The sequence below is a fragment of the Salmo salar genome, chromosome ssa10, assembly GCF_905237065.1.
Source record: "Salmo salar chromosome ssa10, Ssal_v3.1, whole genome shotgun sequence".
Taxonomy (NCBI): domain Eukaryota; kingdom Metazoa; phylum Chordata; class Actinopteri; order Salmoniformes; family Salmonidae; genus Salmo; species Salmo salar.
This window is the reverse complement of record NC_059451.1, coordinates 20895667-20913764: the sequence shown is the minus strand read 5'-3', so window position 1 is coordinate 20913764 and position 18098 is coordinate 20895667. Positions and strand designations below refer to the sequence as shown.

General features: G+C 44.2%; 1 protein-coding gene across 2 annotated transcripts in view; it reads right to left on the bottom strand.

Moving 5' to 3' along the window:
* The window catches only part of cbarpb (CACN subunit beta associated regulatory protein b), a 54047-nt gene that overhangs the window by 13387 nt on the left and 22562 nt on the right, over positions 1-18098 (bottom strand). For both annotated transcript variants that reach the window (XM_014216317.2, XM_014216315.2), the window contains 3 exons: positions 15397-15469; positions 8294-8442; positions 7121-7182 (listed from right to left, as the gene is read on the bottom strand). In XM_014216317.2, coding sequence (XP_014071792.1) covers positions 7121-7182; positions 8294-8442; positions 15397-15444 — 259 coding nt within the window. In that variant the 5' untranslated portion in view covers positions 15445-15469. The remainder of the gene's footprint in view (positions 1-7120; positions 7183-8293; positions 8443-15396; positions 15470-18098) is intronic.

The following is an 18098-nucleotide window of genomic DNA, read 5'->3' as shown; positions in this document are numbered from 1 at the left end:
TGGAATTATGTTTTTAGAAATGTTTAGTAATTAATTAATTAATTAAAGCTAAAATGTCTTGAGTCAATAAGTATTCAACCCTTTTGTTATGGCAAGCCTGAATGCCAAACTCACTAAAAGTGACAGTAATAAAGCCTCTCTTGAAAAAGCCAAACCTTGACCCAGAAAATATTTACAAAAAATAAAAAATAAAATATAAAAAAAAAAAAAAAAAAAAAATCGGCCTATATCGAATCTCCCATTCCTCTCAAAGAATGTTGGAAAAGCTGTTGCGCAGCAACTCACTGCCTTCCTGAAGACAAACAATGTATACGAAATGCTTCAGTCTGGTTTTAGACCCCATCATAGCACTGAGACTGCACTTGTGAAGGTGGTAAATTACCTTTTAATGGCATCAGACCGAGGCTCTGCATCTGTCCTCGTGCTCCTAGACCTTAGTGCTGCTTTTGATACCATCGATCACCACATTCTTTTGGAGAGATTGGAAACCCAAATTGGTCTACACGGACAAGTTCTGGCCTGGTTTAGATCTTATCTGTCGGAAAGATATCAGTTTGTCTCTGTGAATGGTTTGTCCTCTGACAACTGTAAATTTCGGTGTTCCTCTAGGTTCCGTTTAAGGACCACTATTGTTTTCACTATATATTTTACCTCTTGGAGATGTCATTCGAAAACATAATGTGAACTTTTACTGCTATGCGGATGACACACAGCTGTACATTTCAATGAAACATGGTGAAGCCCCAAAATTGCCCTCGCTGGAAGCCTGTGTTTCAGACATAAGGAAGTGGATGGCTGCAAACGTTCTACTTTTAAACTCAGACAAAACAGAGATGCTTGTTCTAGGTCCCAAGAAACAAAGAGATCTTCTGTTGAATCTGACAATTAATCTTGATGGTTGTACAGTCGTCTCAAATAAAACTGTGAAGGACCTCGGCGTTACTCTGGACCCTGATCTCTCTTTTGACGAACATATCAAGATTGTTTCAAGGACAGATTTTTTCCATCTGCGTAAAATTGCAAAGATCAGAAGTGTTCTGTCCAAAATTGATGCAGAAAAATTCATCCATGCTTTTGTTACTTCTAGGTTAGACTACTGCAATGCTCTACTTTCCGGCTACCCGGATAAAGCACTAAATAAACTTCAGTTAGTGCTAAATACGGCTGCTAGAATCCTGACTATAACCAAAACATTTGATCATATTACTCCAGTGCTAGCCTCCCTACACTAGCTTCCTGTTAAGGTAAGGACTGATTTCAAGGTTTTACTGCTAACCTACAAAGCATTACATGGGCTTGCTCCTACCTATCTTTCCGATTTGGTCCTGCTGTACATACCTACACGTACGCTATGATCACAAGACGCAGGCCTCCTAATTGTGCCTAGAATTTCTAAGCAAACAGCTGGAGGCAGGGCTTTCTCCTATAGAGCTCAATTTTTATGGAATGGTCTGCCTACACATGTGAGAGACTCAGACTCGGTCTCAACCTTTAAGTCTTTATTGAAGACTCATCTCTTCAGTAGGTCCTATGATTGAGCGTAGTCTGGCCCAGGAGTGTGAAGGTGAACGGACGGAACGGCACTGGAGCAACGAACCGCCCTTGCTGTCTGCCTAGCCGGTTCCCCTCTCTCCACTGGGATTCTTTGCCTCTAACCCTATTACAGGGGCCGAGTCACGGGCTTACTGGTGCTCTTCCATGCCGTCACTTGAGTGGGTTGAGTCACTGACGTAGTCTTCCTGTCTGGGTTGGCGCCCCCCCTTGGGATGTGCCGTGGCGGAGATCTTTGCGGGCTATACTCGGCCTTGTCTCAGGATGGTGGTTGAAGATATCCCTCTAGTGGTGTGGGGGCTGTGCTTTGGCAAAGTGGGTGGGGTTATATCATGCCTGTTTGGGCCTGTCCGGGGTATCATCGGATGAGGCCACAGTGTCTCCTGACCCCTCTCGACTCAGACTCCAGCATTTATGCTGCAGTAGTTTATGTGTCGGGGGGATAGGGTCAGTCTGTTATATCTGGAGCATTTCTCCAGTGTCCTGTGTGAATTTAAGTATGCTCTCTCTCTTTCTCTCAGGGGACCTTAGCCCTAGGACCATGCCTCAGGACAACCTGGCATGATGACTCCTTGCTGTCCCCAGTCCACCTGGCTGTGCTGCTGCTCCAGTTTCAACTGTTCTGCCTGTGGCTATGGAACCCTGACCTGTTCACCGGGCGTGCTACCTGTCCCAGACCTGCTGTTTTCAACTCTCTAGAGACAGCAGGAGCGGTAGAGATACTCTCAATGATCGGCTATGAAAAGCCAACTGACATTTACTCCTGAGGTGCTGACCTGTTGCACCCTCGACAACTACTGTGATTATTATTATTTGACCATGCTGGTCATTTATGAACATTTGAACATCTTGGCCATGTTCTGTTATAATCTCCACCTGGCACAGCCAAAAGAGGACTGGCCACCCCTCATAGCCTGGTTCGTCTCTAGGTTTCTTCCTAGGTTTTGGCCTTTCTAGGGAGTTTTTCCTAGCCACCGTGCTTCTACACCCGCATTGCTTGCTGTTTGGGGTTTTAGGCTGGGTCTCTGTACAGCACTTTGAGATATCAGCTGATGTAAGAAGGGCTATATAAATACATTTGATTTGGTGGTCCCATGTTTCATGAGCTGAAATAAAAGATCCCAGAAATGTTCCATATGCACAAAAAGCTTAATTCTCTAAAATGTTGTGCACAAATTTGTTTACATCCCTGTTAGTGAGCATTTCTCCTTCGCCAAGATAATCCATCCACCTGACAGGTGTGGCATATCAAAAAGCTGATTAAACAGCATGATCATTACACAGGTGCACCTTGTGCTGGGGACAATAAAAGTCCACTCTAAAATGTGCCGTTGTGTCACACAACACAATACCACAGAAAACTCAAGTTTTGAGGGAGTGTGCAATTGGCTTGCTGACTGCTGGAATGTCCACCAGAGCTGTGGCCAGAAAATGGAATGTTAATTTCTCTACCATAAGTCGCCTCCAACGTCATTTTAGAGAATTTGGCAGTACGACCAACTGGCCTCACAACCACAGACCACGTGTATGGCGTTGTGTGGCGAGCGGTTTGGTCATGTCAACATTGTGAACAGAGTTCCCCATGGTGGCAGTGGGGTTATGGTATGGGCAGGCATAAGCTACGTACAATGAACACAATTGCATTTTATCAATGGCAGTTTGAATGCACAGAGATACCATGACGAGATCCTGAGGCCCATTGTTGTGCCATTCATCTGCCACCATCACCTCAAGTTTCAGCATTATAATGCACAGCTCCATGTCCCAAGGATCTGAACCCAAATCCTGGAAGTTGAAAATGTCCCAGTTCTTCCAAGGCTTGCATACTCACCAGACATGTCACCCATTGAGCATGTTTGGGATGCTCTGGTTCGACGTGTACGACAGCGTGTTCCAGTTCCCGCACAATATACAGCAGCTTTGCATAGTCATTGAAGAAGTTTGGGACAACATTCCACAATCAACCGCCTGATCAACACTCTGCGAAAGAGATGTCAGGCTGCATGAGGCAAATGGTGGTCACATCAGATACAGACTGTTTTTCTGATCTACGCCCCTACCTTTCTTTTAAAAGGTACAGTTGAAGTCGTAAGTTTACACTTTTGCCAGATACATTTAAACTCAGTTTTTCACAATTCCTGACATTTAATCCTAGTAAAAATTCCCTGTCTTAGGTCAGTTAGGATCACCACTTTATTTTAAGAATGTGAAATGTCAGAATAATAGTTGAGAGAATGATGTATTTCAGCTTTTATTTCTTTCATCACATTCCCAGTGGGTCAGAAGTTTGCATACACTCAATTAGTATTTGGTAGCATTGCCTTTAAATTGTTTAACTTGGGTCAAATTTTTTGGGTAGCCTTCCACAAGCTTCCCACAATAAGTTGGGTGAATTTTGGCCCATTCCTCCTGTCAGAGCTGGTGTAATTGAGTCGGGTTTGTAGGCTGGTGTTCTTCGGCTTGCAAGACTCCCACTTTTTCCTCCAAACATAACAGTGGTCATTATGGCCAAACAGTTCTATTTTTGTTTCATCAGACCAGAGGACATTTCTACAAAAAGTGCGATCTTTGTCCCCATGTGCAGTTGCAAACCGTAGTCTGGCTTTATTATGGTGGTTTTGGAGCAGTGGCTTCTTCCTTGCTGAGTGGCCTGTCAGGTTATGTCGATATAGGACTTGTTTTACTGTGGATATAAATACTTTTGTACCCGTTTCCTCCAGCATCTTCACAAGGTCCTCTGCTGTTGTCCTGGGATTGATTTGCACTTTTCGCACCAAAGTACTTTCATCTCTAGGAGACAGAACGTGTCTCCTTCCTGAGCGATATGACGGCTGCGTGGTCCCATAGTATTTATACTTGCGTACTATTGTTTGTACAGATAAACGTGGTACCTTCAGGCGTTTGGAAATTGCGCCCAAGGATGAACCAGACGTGGAGGTCTACAATTCTTTTTCTGAGGTCTTGGCTAATTTCTTTTGATTTTCACATAATGTCAAGCAAAGAGGCACTGAGTTTGAAGGTAGGCCTTGAAATACATCCACAGGTACACCTCCAATTGACTCAAATGATGTCAATTAGCCTATCAGAAGCTTCTAAAGCCATGACCTCATTTCCTGGAATTTTCCAAGCGGTTTAAAGGCACAGTCAACTTAGTGCTTGTAAACTTCTGACCCACTGGAATTGTGATACAGTGAATGATAAGTGAAATAATTTGTCTGTAAACAATTGTTTGAAAAATTACTTGTGTCAGGCACAAAGTAGATTTCCTAACAGGCTTGCCAAAACTATAGTTTGTTAACAAGACATTTGTGGAGTGATTGAAAAACACGTTTTAATGACTCCAACCTAAGCGTATGTAAACTTCCGACTTCAACTGTATCTTTGACCAACAGATGCATATCTGTATTCCCAGTCATGTGAAATCCATAGATTAGGGCCTAATGAATTTATTTCAATTGACTTTTTTCTTATATGAACTGTAACTCAGTAAAATCTTTTCAATTGTTGCATTTATATTTTTGTTCAGTATAGATTTCAGTGGGGCCGTGGAAATCGACTCTAGTGGCATGATTTTTTTTTATGACTACCTCATCTTTGTACCCCACATATACAATTATCTGTAAAGTCCCTCAGTCGATCAGTGCATTTCAAAAACAGATTCAACCACAAAGACCTGGGAGTTTTCCAATGCCTCGCAAAGAAGGGCACCGATTGGTAGATGGGGTATAAATAAAAAAGGCACATATTGAATATCCCCTTGAGCATGGGGAAGTTATTCATTGCACTTTGTATCAATATACCCAGTCCCTACAAAGATACAGGCGTTCTTTCTAACTTAGTTGTTGGAGAGGAAAGAAACCGCTTTCTGATTTCACCATGAGGTCAACGGTGATTTTAAAGCAGTTACAGAGTTTAATGGCTGTGATAGGAGAAAACTGAGGATGGATCAACAACGTTGTAGTTACTCCACAATAGTAAGCTTAATGACAGAGTGGAAAAGAAGGACGCAAGTACAGAATACAAATATTCCAAAACATGCATCCTTTTTGCAATAAGGTACTAAAGTAAAACTGCAAAAAAACATGGTAAAGAAATTGACTTTATGTCCTGAATAAAGTGTTGTTAGGGGCAAATCCAACACGTCACTTAATACCAGTCTTCCTTTTTTCAAGCATGGTGGTGACTGCATCATGTTATGGGTATGCTTGTCATTTGCAAGGACTAGGGAGTTGTTTTGGATAAAAAGAAAACCCTAGAGGAAAACCTGTTTCAGTCCGCTTTCCAACTGACACTGGGAGACAAATTCACCATTCAGCAGGACAATAACCTAAAACCCAAGGCCAAATATACACTGGAGTTGCTTACCAAGACAACACAATGTTCCTGAGTGGCCTAGTTACAGTCAAAACTTGACTTAAATCAGTTTGAAAATCTATGGCAAGACTTGAAAATGGCTGTCTAGCAATGGCAGAGCTTGAAGAATTTTTTTAAGAATGTGCAAATATTGTATACTGAACAAAAATAAACACAACAATTTCAAATATTTTACTGAGTTACAGTTCATATAAGGAAATCAGTCAATTGAAATAAATAAATTAGGCCCTAATCTATGGATTTCACATGACTGGGCAGCAGTGCAGCCACTTGGGAGCCAGGTCCTCCCACTCAGGAGCCAGGACCAGCCAATCAAAATGAGTTTTTCCCCAGAAAAGCGCTTTATTAAAGACAGAAATACTCCTCAGCACCCTACCTCCCCCTCCTCAAGTGAAGAAGCCGGATGTGGAGGCTGGCGTGGTTGGGCTGGCGTGGTTGCACGTGAGGCCGGTTGGATGTACTGCCAAATTCTCTACAAATGTCTGCGATTTTTTTATTTCAGCACATGAAAAATGGGACCAACAGTTTACATGCTGCATTTACATGTTTGTTCAGTATACAATCCAGGTGTGCAAAGCTCTTAGAGACTTACCCCCAAAAGACTGACAGCTGTAATCACTGCCAAATGTGATTCTAACATGTTATGACTCTGGGGGTTGAATACTTTGGTAATCAAGAATCTTTATATTAGCTGTTTATTTATAATATATATTTTTATAAATATTCAAGATTATTTTGTGTAGATCGTTTACAAAACTGACATTTAAATCCATTTTAATCCCACTTCGTAACACAACAAAATGTGGAAAAAGGGGTGTGAATTCTTTCTGAAGGCACTTTAAGTACTTTGTCTCCCTTAATGAATGTAAATGTGTTCCTGATTTATCATACTCAGCAGAGAGTGGAGATCCTCAGATAACCCACATCTAAAACGTTTGTATTTACACAGAGGAGCATGACCTCAATTTCACAGAATGTTGTGTTCTTGGGATAAAACATGGCAATATGGCCAATGGCTAGGAGTGTTTACCAGAGACTGCAAAGAATCCCTGATGGAGGCAGCTAGCTGCCGAAACACTGACTTTAAAGAAATTATTTGCATCGGAGCAAAAGTTTTTATTTTATTCGGCTGCTATACATTCTTTTCCCAAGTGCGGACAAATGATAAACATGGTTTTGACTCCCCCTCACTCACCATGGATTGGTTGAGACGCCTCAGTGTAGGTCGTGTTGGTTTTCTCAGGGTCGTCGCTGGCACTGCAGCACAGAGGAGCAGATCAATGCACAGACATTATTACCCCTGATGCATATGGCTCTGTCTCAAATCATACACTAGTCTCTATTTAGTGCAGTACTTTTGACCTATATAGCGAATAAGATGTGATTTGAGATGTTTCCTATGCATTTAGAACTTTAGGCCAGCTGACAGTAGCACATAGAAAGGACCAGGATACTAGTAGCAGCAGAATCAATTCACATGTAAATCATGTCAGGTGACATGGAAACCTTCAGAGAGAAGGAACCTCCTGACCTCTTCAATAGAGAATGGGATGTCAGATCTATACTATGGGTTTCAGTGGAGGCTGCTGAGGGGAGGATGGCTCATAATAATGGCTGGAATGGAGCAAATGGAATGGCATCAAACAAATGGAAACCATGTGTTTGATACCATTCCACTGATTCTACTCCAGCCAATACCACAAGCCCGTCCTCCCCAATTAAGGTGCACCAAACTCCTGTGATGGGTTTTCTACTAAGAAATATTACTAGATTAAATCTGTACTAATACCTATGGTACAAATTAAAAGATGTATGATCTGCAGTTCTAATCCTATACATTTCTCTAAGGGGAGGAATTGTTTATTCCCTATATTATTGCCCTGGATGCACTGCGATTTTGACCCCCACCACAGCCTTATACTGGAGCAGTAGCGTAGCGGAGGTCTCTTCCCTGTCAGTGCGTCTGCGATTCCTTTGTGCTATATTATCTGTGAGAGAATGACTTGAGGGATTTCTCTGTCCGCCCGGCTCTGTGCTTCCATTTCCTCTGTGCGCTCTGCCTGTGGTGTGTGTGTTTCACAGGGCTGCAGCCAGAGCTTATAGCAGTGTGAGACGCAAGATGAATCACCGCCGATGGCTGCTATGAAATCTCATTACACTCATCATTTGTACCAGTCAGCACTACTCTACCCTGGCCAGCCTGCAGCGTGCCACTGACTCTGCCTCTATATGTGCTGCTGTGTACAGAAAGGAGAGGCGAATGGTAATAGAAAAAACATAGCTTTCTATACAGATATTTGAATGGTCTACATCTCACTCATAGACATACATAGCTACATGACTAAACCATGTAGACTAGTGGTCTGACCTGTTATAGCGGCGGTCTCCATCACAGCAGCGTCTGGAGACAATCAGGATGACAGACAGCAGGACCAGTGTTCCCACTAGGAAGATGGACAGGAGCACCAGCAGTAGGACGTAACCATTCTGTTGTTTATCAGGCTCAAATGGGACCCCCTGGAGAAACATTGAGAGGATGAGGGACACCTGGGTGCACAGGTGTGCTGATTGTTCTGGGGTTGAGACTAAGTGCATGACTAAGTTCCCAAGAGGAATGGGTGTTTACTGAGAGACAAGGGACCACTGAGGCTGTGTGTGTAGGGTAGAGTGGAGAAGAAAAAAAAAAACATTTCTCACATGAACATCAAAGCCCAGAGCTACTTGTAGCAGGGCCTCCTGGCTAATTGCTCCCCTGCTCAGGCTATTCATGTGAGACAAGGCAGCAGGAAGGCTAAATGGAAAAAAAACCACTGCACTTTCCTCAGCAACAGTTCTCCTTTTAATTGCTTTTACTTGATAGAGAGCAATTATTAAGCTCTACATAAAAACATTTGGACACACCTACTCATTCAAGGGCTTCTTTATTTTTACTATTTTCTACATTGTAGAATAGTGAATACATGAAAAACTAACACATGAAATCATGTAGTAACCAAAAAATAAATTGTTAAATCAAAAATATTTTATATTTGAGATGCTTCAAGTTTGCCAGCTTTTGCCTTGATGACAGCTTTGCACACTCTGGTCATTCTCTCAACCAGCTTCATGAGGTAGTCACCTGGAATGCATTTCAATTTACAGGAGTGCCTTGTTAAAATTAATTTGTGAAACTTCTTTCCTTCTTAATGCATTTGAACCAATCAGTTGTGTTGTGACAAGGTAGGGTTGGTATACAGAAGATAGCTGTAATGAAGACGCTGTGAGACGAGAAGCAGGTGAAACGTTTCATAAAACAAACATGGAACCAGACAACATAACAGTAGTGTCTTTGCATAAACACAGGATCAATACTGACTGGGGAAGGAACCTAAGGGTGTGCCAGATATAGGGGAGGTAATAAGTGAGGTAACAGAGTCCAGGTGTTCCTCATGACGTACAGGTGGGTGTAATGATTGATGGCAGGTGTGCATAATGATGGATCCCAGGACCGGTGGTTAGTATACCAGTGACATCGAACGCCAGAGGGGATGAGCAGACGTGACAGTACCCCCCCCCCCCCCCCCCGACGCGCGGCTCCAGCTGCAGAATGACGCCGACCAGAGGGATGGCCCCGAGGACGAGGAGTGGGCCAGTCCAGGCGGTGACGGTGGTATTCACAGATGTTGGGATCCAGAATCTCCTCCACCGGAATCCAATACTGCTCCTCTGGGCCATACCCCTCGCAGTCCACCAGGTACTGAAGCTGACCCCCACAACGGTTGGGAGTCCAGTAGAGATCTGACGGCATAGGCCAGGCCAGACCCCCCCCGGATGTCCAGCTAGGGGACCAGGAACCACCGGCCTGAAAAGGGAGACATGGAAAAAAAGTGAGATACAGTAGTCACTGTGAAGCTGTAACCTGTACGTCACCTCATTGATCCTCCAGAGAACCTTGAACGACCCCACAAACCAGGGGACTCAGCTTCTTGCAGGGCAGGCGAAGTGGGAGGTTCCTGGTAGAGAACCAGACACGATCCCCAGGGCACATACGGAACAGGAGTTGACGTAGCGAGTGACGTCCTGCACCAAGGTAGCCCACCAGTACCTCAGAGATTAATTGAGTAGTGCGAGAAATACCTGGATGTCCAGCGATGACAGCTGGGTGTGCCCAGGTCAGCAGCCAATCCCTTATCCCTGTGGGAACGTAGATGCGCTCAGGAGGACAGTTAGGGGGTGTGGGCTTCCTCTCCAAAGCCAGGCGAATGTCAACATCTACGTCCCAGACCACTGGAGCTACGACTCAGAAGGGATTATAGGTGCACTCTGGACAGGACTTTCTCCCGAATTGTAGAGATGGGACAGGGCATCGGCCTTGGTGTTCTTTGAACCTGGGCAATAGGTCAGTGTGAAGTCAAACCTTGTGAAGTAAAGGGCCCACCTTGCTTGGCGCAGATTCAGCCTCCTCGCTGTCCATATGTACTCCAAGTCCGATGGTCGGTGAGGATGACGAATGGTTCCTTGGTGCCCTCAAGCCAGTGTCTCCACTATTCTAATGCCAACTTCACTGCCAGGAGCTCTCGATCGCCGACGTGGTAATTCCTCTCTGCAGGGGACAGTTTCCTATAGTAATGTGCACATGGATACAATTTCTGTGGCTTACGCTGTCATTGAGACAGAACTACCCCCGTGCCCACCTCATGCCCACCTCCGCTTCCACCACAAAGGATATCGTGGGATCTGGGAGTTTGAGCAATGGGGCGGAGGTGAAAAGTCCCTTCAGTAGACGGAAGGCCTTGTTGGCTGCTGGGCTCCACACCAACCTACAGGGCCCATCCTTGAGGAGACAGACCTGAAGTTCCTGATGAAATGGAGGTAGAAGTTCGCAAACCCCAAAAACCATTGTAACCCCTTTATGGTGGTTGGAACTGGCCATGACCTGACCACATCTACCTTCTTGTCATCCATCCTCACTCCCTGCGGGCTGATTTGGTAGCCTAAGAAGGAGACAGCCTTTTACTGAAATTGGCACTTCAGCCTTGAAGAACAGGTGGTTAGCCAGGAGACGTTCCAGGACTGCTCGAACGTTAGTGATGTGATCATCCAGGGTAGCCTAGTAGACCTGGATGTCATCGATATACACGACCACCTGGCGTCCAAGCATGTCCCTGAACACCTCATTAACGAATCCCTGGAACACTGACGGAGCATTGGCTAAACTAAATAGCATAGTGACCAGACATTGTGCTAAATGCAGTCTTCCACTCATCCCCCTCCCGGAACCGGATGAAATTGTATGCACACCTCAGGTCCAGTTTGGTAAAGAACCGGGCCTCATGGAGCGTTTCGATGGCTGCCGGCACTAACGGGAGAGGGTAAAGGTACTTTGCGGTGATTGCATCGATTCCTATGTACTCAATACATGGGCGTAACCTTCAATTCTTCTTGGCCACGAAGAAGAAGCCAGCCAACACAGGAGAAGTGGACGTGCGGATGAAACCTTGTTGGAGCGCCTCTTGGATGTAATCATCCATGGCCTGGGTCTCAACCACTGACAGAGGGTAAATGCATCTGTGCAGAGGCACAGACCCTGCCAGCAGGTTGATGGCACAGTGCCAGGGGATGATGAGGGGGAAGACAGGTGGTGCCGGTCTTGGAGAATACCTCCCGCAGGTCCTAGTTTACCTCCGGGATATTGGGCTGAAGGGAAACCACAGGACTTTCAACTGACGTGGAACCACATGGGATGGGGAAGCAGGTCCTCTGGCATTCGGGTGACCAGTCTGATTATCATCCTCGACAATGAGATGGTTGGGTTATGGCGTTAAAGCCAAGGGAGGCCGAGGATGATCTTGTGACCTGGTGCATTGGTGATGAAGGATATTCTCCTGATGAATGGACTCCATGGTGAGGGTGAGTGGTTGGGTAATATGTGTGATGGTTCCGGATCCTAGTGTCCGATTATCAAGGGCTTGAATCGGGAAAGGAGAGGAAAGCGGGTATGAGATAATGTTGAGAGGAGGCAAGGGTCGGGTCAATAAAAGTTCCCCACGGCACCAGAATCCACTAACGCTGTAGTACACAAGGGACAGTCAACTAGTGTGATGTATACCAAAAAGAGTTTAGCAGAAAGTGATGAAGATGGAATACTCACTCCTGCCCCAGGAGGTCGAAGATCACGTGACCATCCCTCTGCTCTTGTGGATCCCGGATTAGGAAGCGCCTGAACTGGTGCCCTCCTTGACCACAATACAGCCCCAGCTGTCTCCGTCTGTGTCGTTCTGCCACAGGGAGGTGTGAGACCCCTACCTCCATGGGTTCAGGCTCTGATCCAGAGTGTTCTTTGAGGGAGGGAGAGAAGCGATGAGAGTTCCGACACTCCCGTAGTAGGTCATCCAGATGGATGGCCATCGCAATGACTGCGTCCAAAGAGAGGTTGTCATCTCGACAGGCCAATTCCGTCTGGACCTCCTCGCGCAGACCTCTTCGGAATAGCATATGAAGCGCCAGCTCGTTCCATCCGCTGGATGCTGCTACTGTCCGGAAGGTGAGCATGTACTCGGCAGCTGTCTGGTCCCCTGCTGTAATTGGAATAAGCACTCACCCCCCTCTGCCCTCCGGGTGATGATCGAAGATGCATTTGAACAGAGCCCCCTCATATGAATCTAGCTCGTCCTCACTCCCAGGCGGTCATGGCCCATTCCAAAGCCCACCCAGTCAGAGAAATAACCGTGGCAATCTTGGACCTCTAGGTGGTGGGGGCTCCCCTCTGGTGCATAAAGTAGAGGGAGCACTGAAGTAGGAAGCCACAGCATTTAGATGGGGTGCTGTCATATTTATCCGGGGAGGGACAAATGGGTATCACTGACCTGAGTGGGTTGCTGGATGGACTGTTGTGCTGGCGCGACTGGTTGTAGAGTATCCTCCGCTAGTTGACAGCAACGCCTCCCGGGTATGTTTGAGATGTTGCACACTGAAAAACCTCTTCCATAGCCATTTCCAGTAGTGCCAGCTGTTGACGTAGAAGGTATCCCTGCTTGTCGACCGTCTGGGACATATTTTGTTCTCTTGCTGCTTCCATTATGAGTCAGTATTCTGTAACAAAGACGCTGTGAACCAGGACCAACATAACAGTAGCGTCTTTGCATAAACATAAGATCAATACTGACTGGGGGAGGAACCTAAGGGAGTGCCAGATATAGGGGAGGTAATAAGTGAGGTAACAGAGTCCAGGTGTGCCTCATGATGACGTACATATACTAACCACCGTTCCCGGTGGTTAGTATACTGGCAACGTCGAACGCCGGAGGGGAGGAGACGTGACAATAGCCCTATTTGGTAAAAGACCAAGTCCATATTATGGCAAGAACCGCTCAAATAAGCGAAGAGAAACGACAGTCCATCACTTTAAGGCATGAAGAAAATTTCAAGAACTTTGGAAGTTCTCAAGTGCAGTCAAAGACCATCAAGTGTTATGATGAAACTCATGAGGACCGCCACAGGAAAGGAAGACCCAGAGTTACCTCTGCTGCAGAGGATAAGTTCATTAGAGTTACAAGCCTCAGATAATTGGCAATTAACTGCACTGCAGATTGCAGCCCAAATAAATGCTTCAGAGTTCAAGTAACTGACATCTCACCATCAACTATTCAGAGAAGACTGCGTGAATCAGGCCTTCATGGTCGAATTGCTGCAAAGAACCCACTAGTAAAGGAAACCAATAATAATAATAATAAGAAGAAGTGACTTGCTTGGTCCAAGAAACATGAGCAATGGACATTAGACCGGTGGAAATCTGTCCTCTGGTCTAATGAGTCCAAATTTGAGATTTTTTGTTCTAACCGCAATGTCTTTGTGAGACACAGAGTAGGTGAACGGATGATCTCCGCATGTGTGGTTCCCACCATGAAGCATGGAGGTGGTGTGATGGTGCTTTGCTGGTGACATTGTCAGTGCTAATTTTTTTTTAATTCAAGGCACACTTAACCAGCATGGCTACCACAGCATTCTGCAGCAATACGCCATCCCATCTGGTTTGCGCTTAGTTGGACTATCATTTGTTTTTCAATAGGACAATGACACAAAACACACCTCCAGGCTGTGTAAGGGATATTTGACCAAGGAGAGTGTTGAGTGCTGCATCAGATGACCTGGCCTCCACAATCACCCGATCTCAACCTAATTGAGATGGTTGGGATGAGTTGGACCACAGAGTGAAGGAAAAGCAGCCAACAAGTGCTCAGCATATGTGGGAACTCCTTCAAGACTGTTGTAAATGCATTCCAGGTGACTACCTCATGAAGCTGGTTGAGAGAATGTGCAAAGCTGTCATCAAGGCAAAGGGTAGCTACTTTGAAGATTCTCAAATATATTTTGATTTGTTTAATATTTTGCTTACTACATGATTCCATGTGTTATTTCATATTTTTGCTGTCTTCACTATTATTCTACAATGTAAAAAATAAAGAAAACCCCTTGAATGAGTAGGTGTGTCCAAAATTTTGACTGGTACTGTACTTCTACCTATTGTGTAAGACCAGGTATGGTAAGGGTGATCAAAACTCTAGTAGCTTTCAGATGTGAAAAACAGACAACGCTATGAGAAATACAAACAAACCACTGTGCAGATGCATAACCTTACCAATTACAGCATGCAGGTTGAAGCCATTGATTTACCCCCACTGGTTTGTGTACCGTGAATCTATAAATGCCACAGAGCGATTTATCAATTGAGGCCTGTGCTATTAACCTGTCTGCACCTAAGACAGGAAAAGGTGCTCTGAGGGTGGTGCTGGAGCTGACTGAATACAACAGGGAGGAGATTTTAGGCTGGCTGTTCAACGCATAGTTTAGGTTCGACCAAAAAGGTCATATTCTGAATGAGGTTGGACTTCCATATGATAGAAATGTGTCGACCTAAAAGCTTTACAAAAGAGGTAGGAGCTTCCTTTCAGACAGTAAACCTTCACCCCGCCAACAGCATGTCAAGGCACTTTGGCTCTAGAGAAGCTGTGTGTGGCTAATTGAAAAAGCATCAGACAGGCAGAAAGTCCCTTTGATAGACAACTATCCAAACAAAAGCCTTAGAAACTCTCCAGCTAGTTTATTCAAAAACAAACTTTTGGGGCTTCCTTCATCCATTGCATTGTTAGATGCAAACCGCTCAAGAGCAGCAGTACAACGGTTGTACAGAGGCATGCTGCTAATTGTACGCATGTTTAATACCAGTCACAAAGGCTACAATCCATGCAGTAACCAAGGTTAAAAACTATAGTCTGTACCATGAACTCAGTAATATGCTTGTTACCCCAGTGTTGACTGCTTACGTCAGAAAATAATTTCTCTAAAAGGAGGAATTACATTTAAGATTAGATCAGGGATTTAATTATTTAAGTCCCAGCCCAGGATGTTCCCTCCATCAGCCATTCAGGCAGAATAGTCAGCTCTGTCAGTTAGCAGAAAACTGACACAGAAGGGGCCCTGGCAGTGACTTACGGTGGAGTTCTCGGTGAGGTTGTTCCAGACGGTAGACTCATTGCTCATGGTCCAGGCAAGCGTGAGCGTCCCCCTGAGACAACAAACAGGAAGTTAAGCAGCTGTTGGAATAGACACCACAAAACACTTCAGACACCAGTTATATCTGAGAGATCTACTGTAAATATATCTGCAGACATATATCCCTCTAAAATAATTAAGGAATATGCAGAAAAACAAAATGACAAAGGCCTGTAACATAGTTATACTGTAGGCCACCTTTATCAACCTGCTGCATTGAATCTGAACAAATACACTTCAGAACATATATCAACATAGTGGCAAGAAAATGTATGTGAACCCTTTGGAATTACCTGGATTTCTGCTAAAATTAGTCATAAAATTTGATCTGTATCTTCAATAGACAAACAGTCTGCTTACACTAATAAACAATTATACGTTTTCATGTCTTTATTGAATTATGTGAACCGTAGGATTTAATAACTGGTTGATCCTCCTTTGGAAGCAATAACCTCAACCAAACGTGTTCTGTAGTTGTGGATCAGACCTGCACAACGGTCAGGAGGAATTTTGGACCATTCCTCTTTACAAAACTGTTTCAGTTCAGCAATATACTTGTGATGAGCGCGTCACACCAGACGAGGTCATGCTACTGCATCTCAAATCAGGTTGAGGTCAGGACTGACTGGGCCACTATTTTCTTCTGTTGAACCCATTCTGGTTGTTGATTTACTTCTGTTTTGGGTCGTTGTCCTGTTGCATCACCCAACTTCTGTTGAGCTTCAATTGGCGGACAGGTGGCCTCATTCTCCTGCAAAATGTCTTGATAAACTTGGGAATTCATTTTTACGTCATGATAGCAAGCTGTCCAGACCCTGAGGCAGCAAAGCAGCCCCAAACCATGATGCTCCCTCCACCATACTTTACAGTTGGGATGAGGTTATGTTGGTGTGCTGTGCCTTTTTTCTCCATAGTGTTGTGTGTTCCTTACAAACAACTCAAATTTAGTTTGATCTGTTCACAGAACATTTTGCCAGTAGTGCTGTGGAACATCTAGGTGCTCTTTTGCGAACTTCAGACGTGCAGCAATGTTTTTTTTTGGACAGCAGTGGCTTCTTCCGTGGTGTCCTCCCATGAACACCATTCTTGTTTAGTGTTTTACATATCATAGACTCACAGATGTTAGCATGTTCCAGAGATTTCTGTAAGTCTAGCTGACACTCTAGGATTCTTCTTAACTTCTTAACCTCATTGAGCACTCTGCGCTGTGCTCTTGCAGTCATCTTTGCAGGACGGCCACTCCTAGGGAGAGTAGCAACAGTGCGGAACTTTCTCCATTTATAGACAATTTGTTTTACCGTGGCCTGATGAACATTAAGGCTTTTAGAGATACTTGTGTAACCCTTTCCAGCTTTATGCAAGTCAACAATTCTTAATCTTAGGTCTTCTGAGATCTTTTTTTGAGCCATGGTTCACATCAGGCAAAGCTTCTTGTGAATAGCAAACTCCAATTTTGTGTGTTTTTTTACAGGACAGGACAGCTCTAACCAACATCTCCAATCTCGTCTCATTGATTGAACTCCAGGTTAGCTGACTCCTGATTCCAATTACCTTTTGGAGAAGTCATTAGCCTAGGGGGGTGACAATTTAAACATTCAGTGTACGGTGGAAAAAGTATGTATTCAATATGGACAATGAAAATGCAATCATTTGTGTGTTAGTTTAAGCACACTGTTTGTCTATTGTTGTGACTTAGATGAAGGTCAGATCAAATGTTAGGACCAATTTATGCAGAAATCCATGGTAATTCCAAAGGGCGGGCGGGCGTGCATACATCTTCAAATATTTTTCCCATAAATAAAACCCAGAAAACTGGGAATATTCCCAGGATATTAGCTAACATTACTATTAAGTTCTCATGAGGGTTTGAGCTAACATTAGGATGATAACAGCCCAAACATTAAAATAGTTTTTTTTTTTTTTTTTAAATCACCAAATATTTTATCTAAGAAAATGTTTGGAATTAAATGTCCTTGGAATGCTCTAACATTCACAAAAATGTTGTTTATAACATCTGTAAAAAACACCACAGAACATTCCCCTAAGGATCTCAGCTTGCCAGGGAACGTACACTGAACAAAAATATCAATGCAACAATTTCAAAGACTTGACTGAGTTACAGTTCATGTAAGGAAATCAGTCAATTGAAATAAATTCATTAGGCCCTAATCAATGGATTTCACATGACTGGGAATACAGATATGCATCGGGTTGATCACAGATACAGTGCATTTGGAAAGTATTTAGACACCTTGACTTAACACATTTTTTGTTACGTTACAGACTTATTCTAAAATTGATTGAATTCCCCCATCAAATCAACACAATACCCCATTATGACAAAGCAAAAACAGGTTTAGACATTTTAGCAAATGTATTAAATTTACTGAAATATTACATGTACATTTGTATTCAGACCCTTTACTCAGTACTTCGTTGAATCACCTTTGCCGGCGATTACAGCCTTGAGTATGATGTTACAAGCTTGGCAAACCTGTAAAACATGCGTTTCTTCCATTCTTCTCTGCAGATCCTCTCAAGTTGTCAGGTTGGATGGGGAGCGTCGCTACACAGCTATTTTCAGGTCTCTCCAGAGATGTTCGATCGGGTTCAAGTCCGGGCTCTGGCTGGCCCACTCAAGG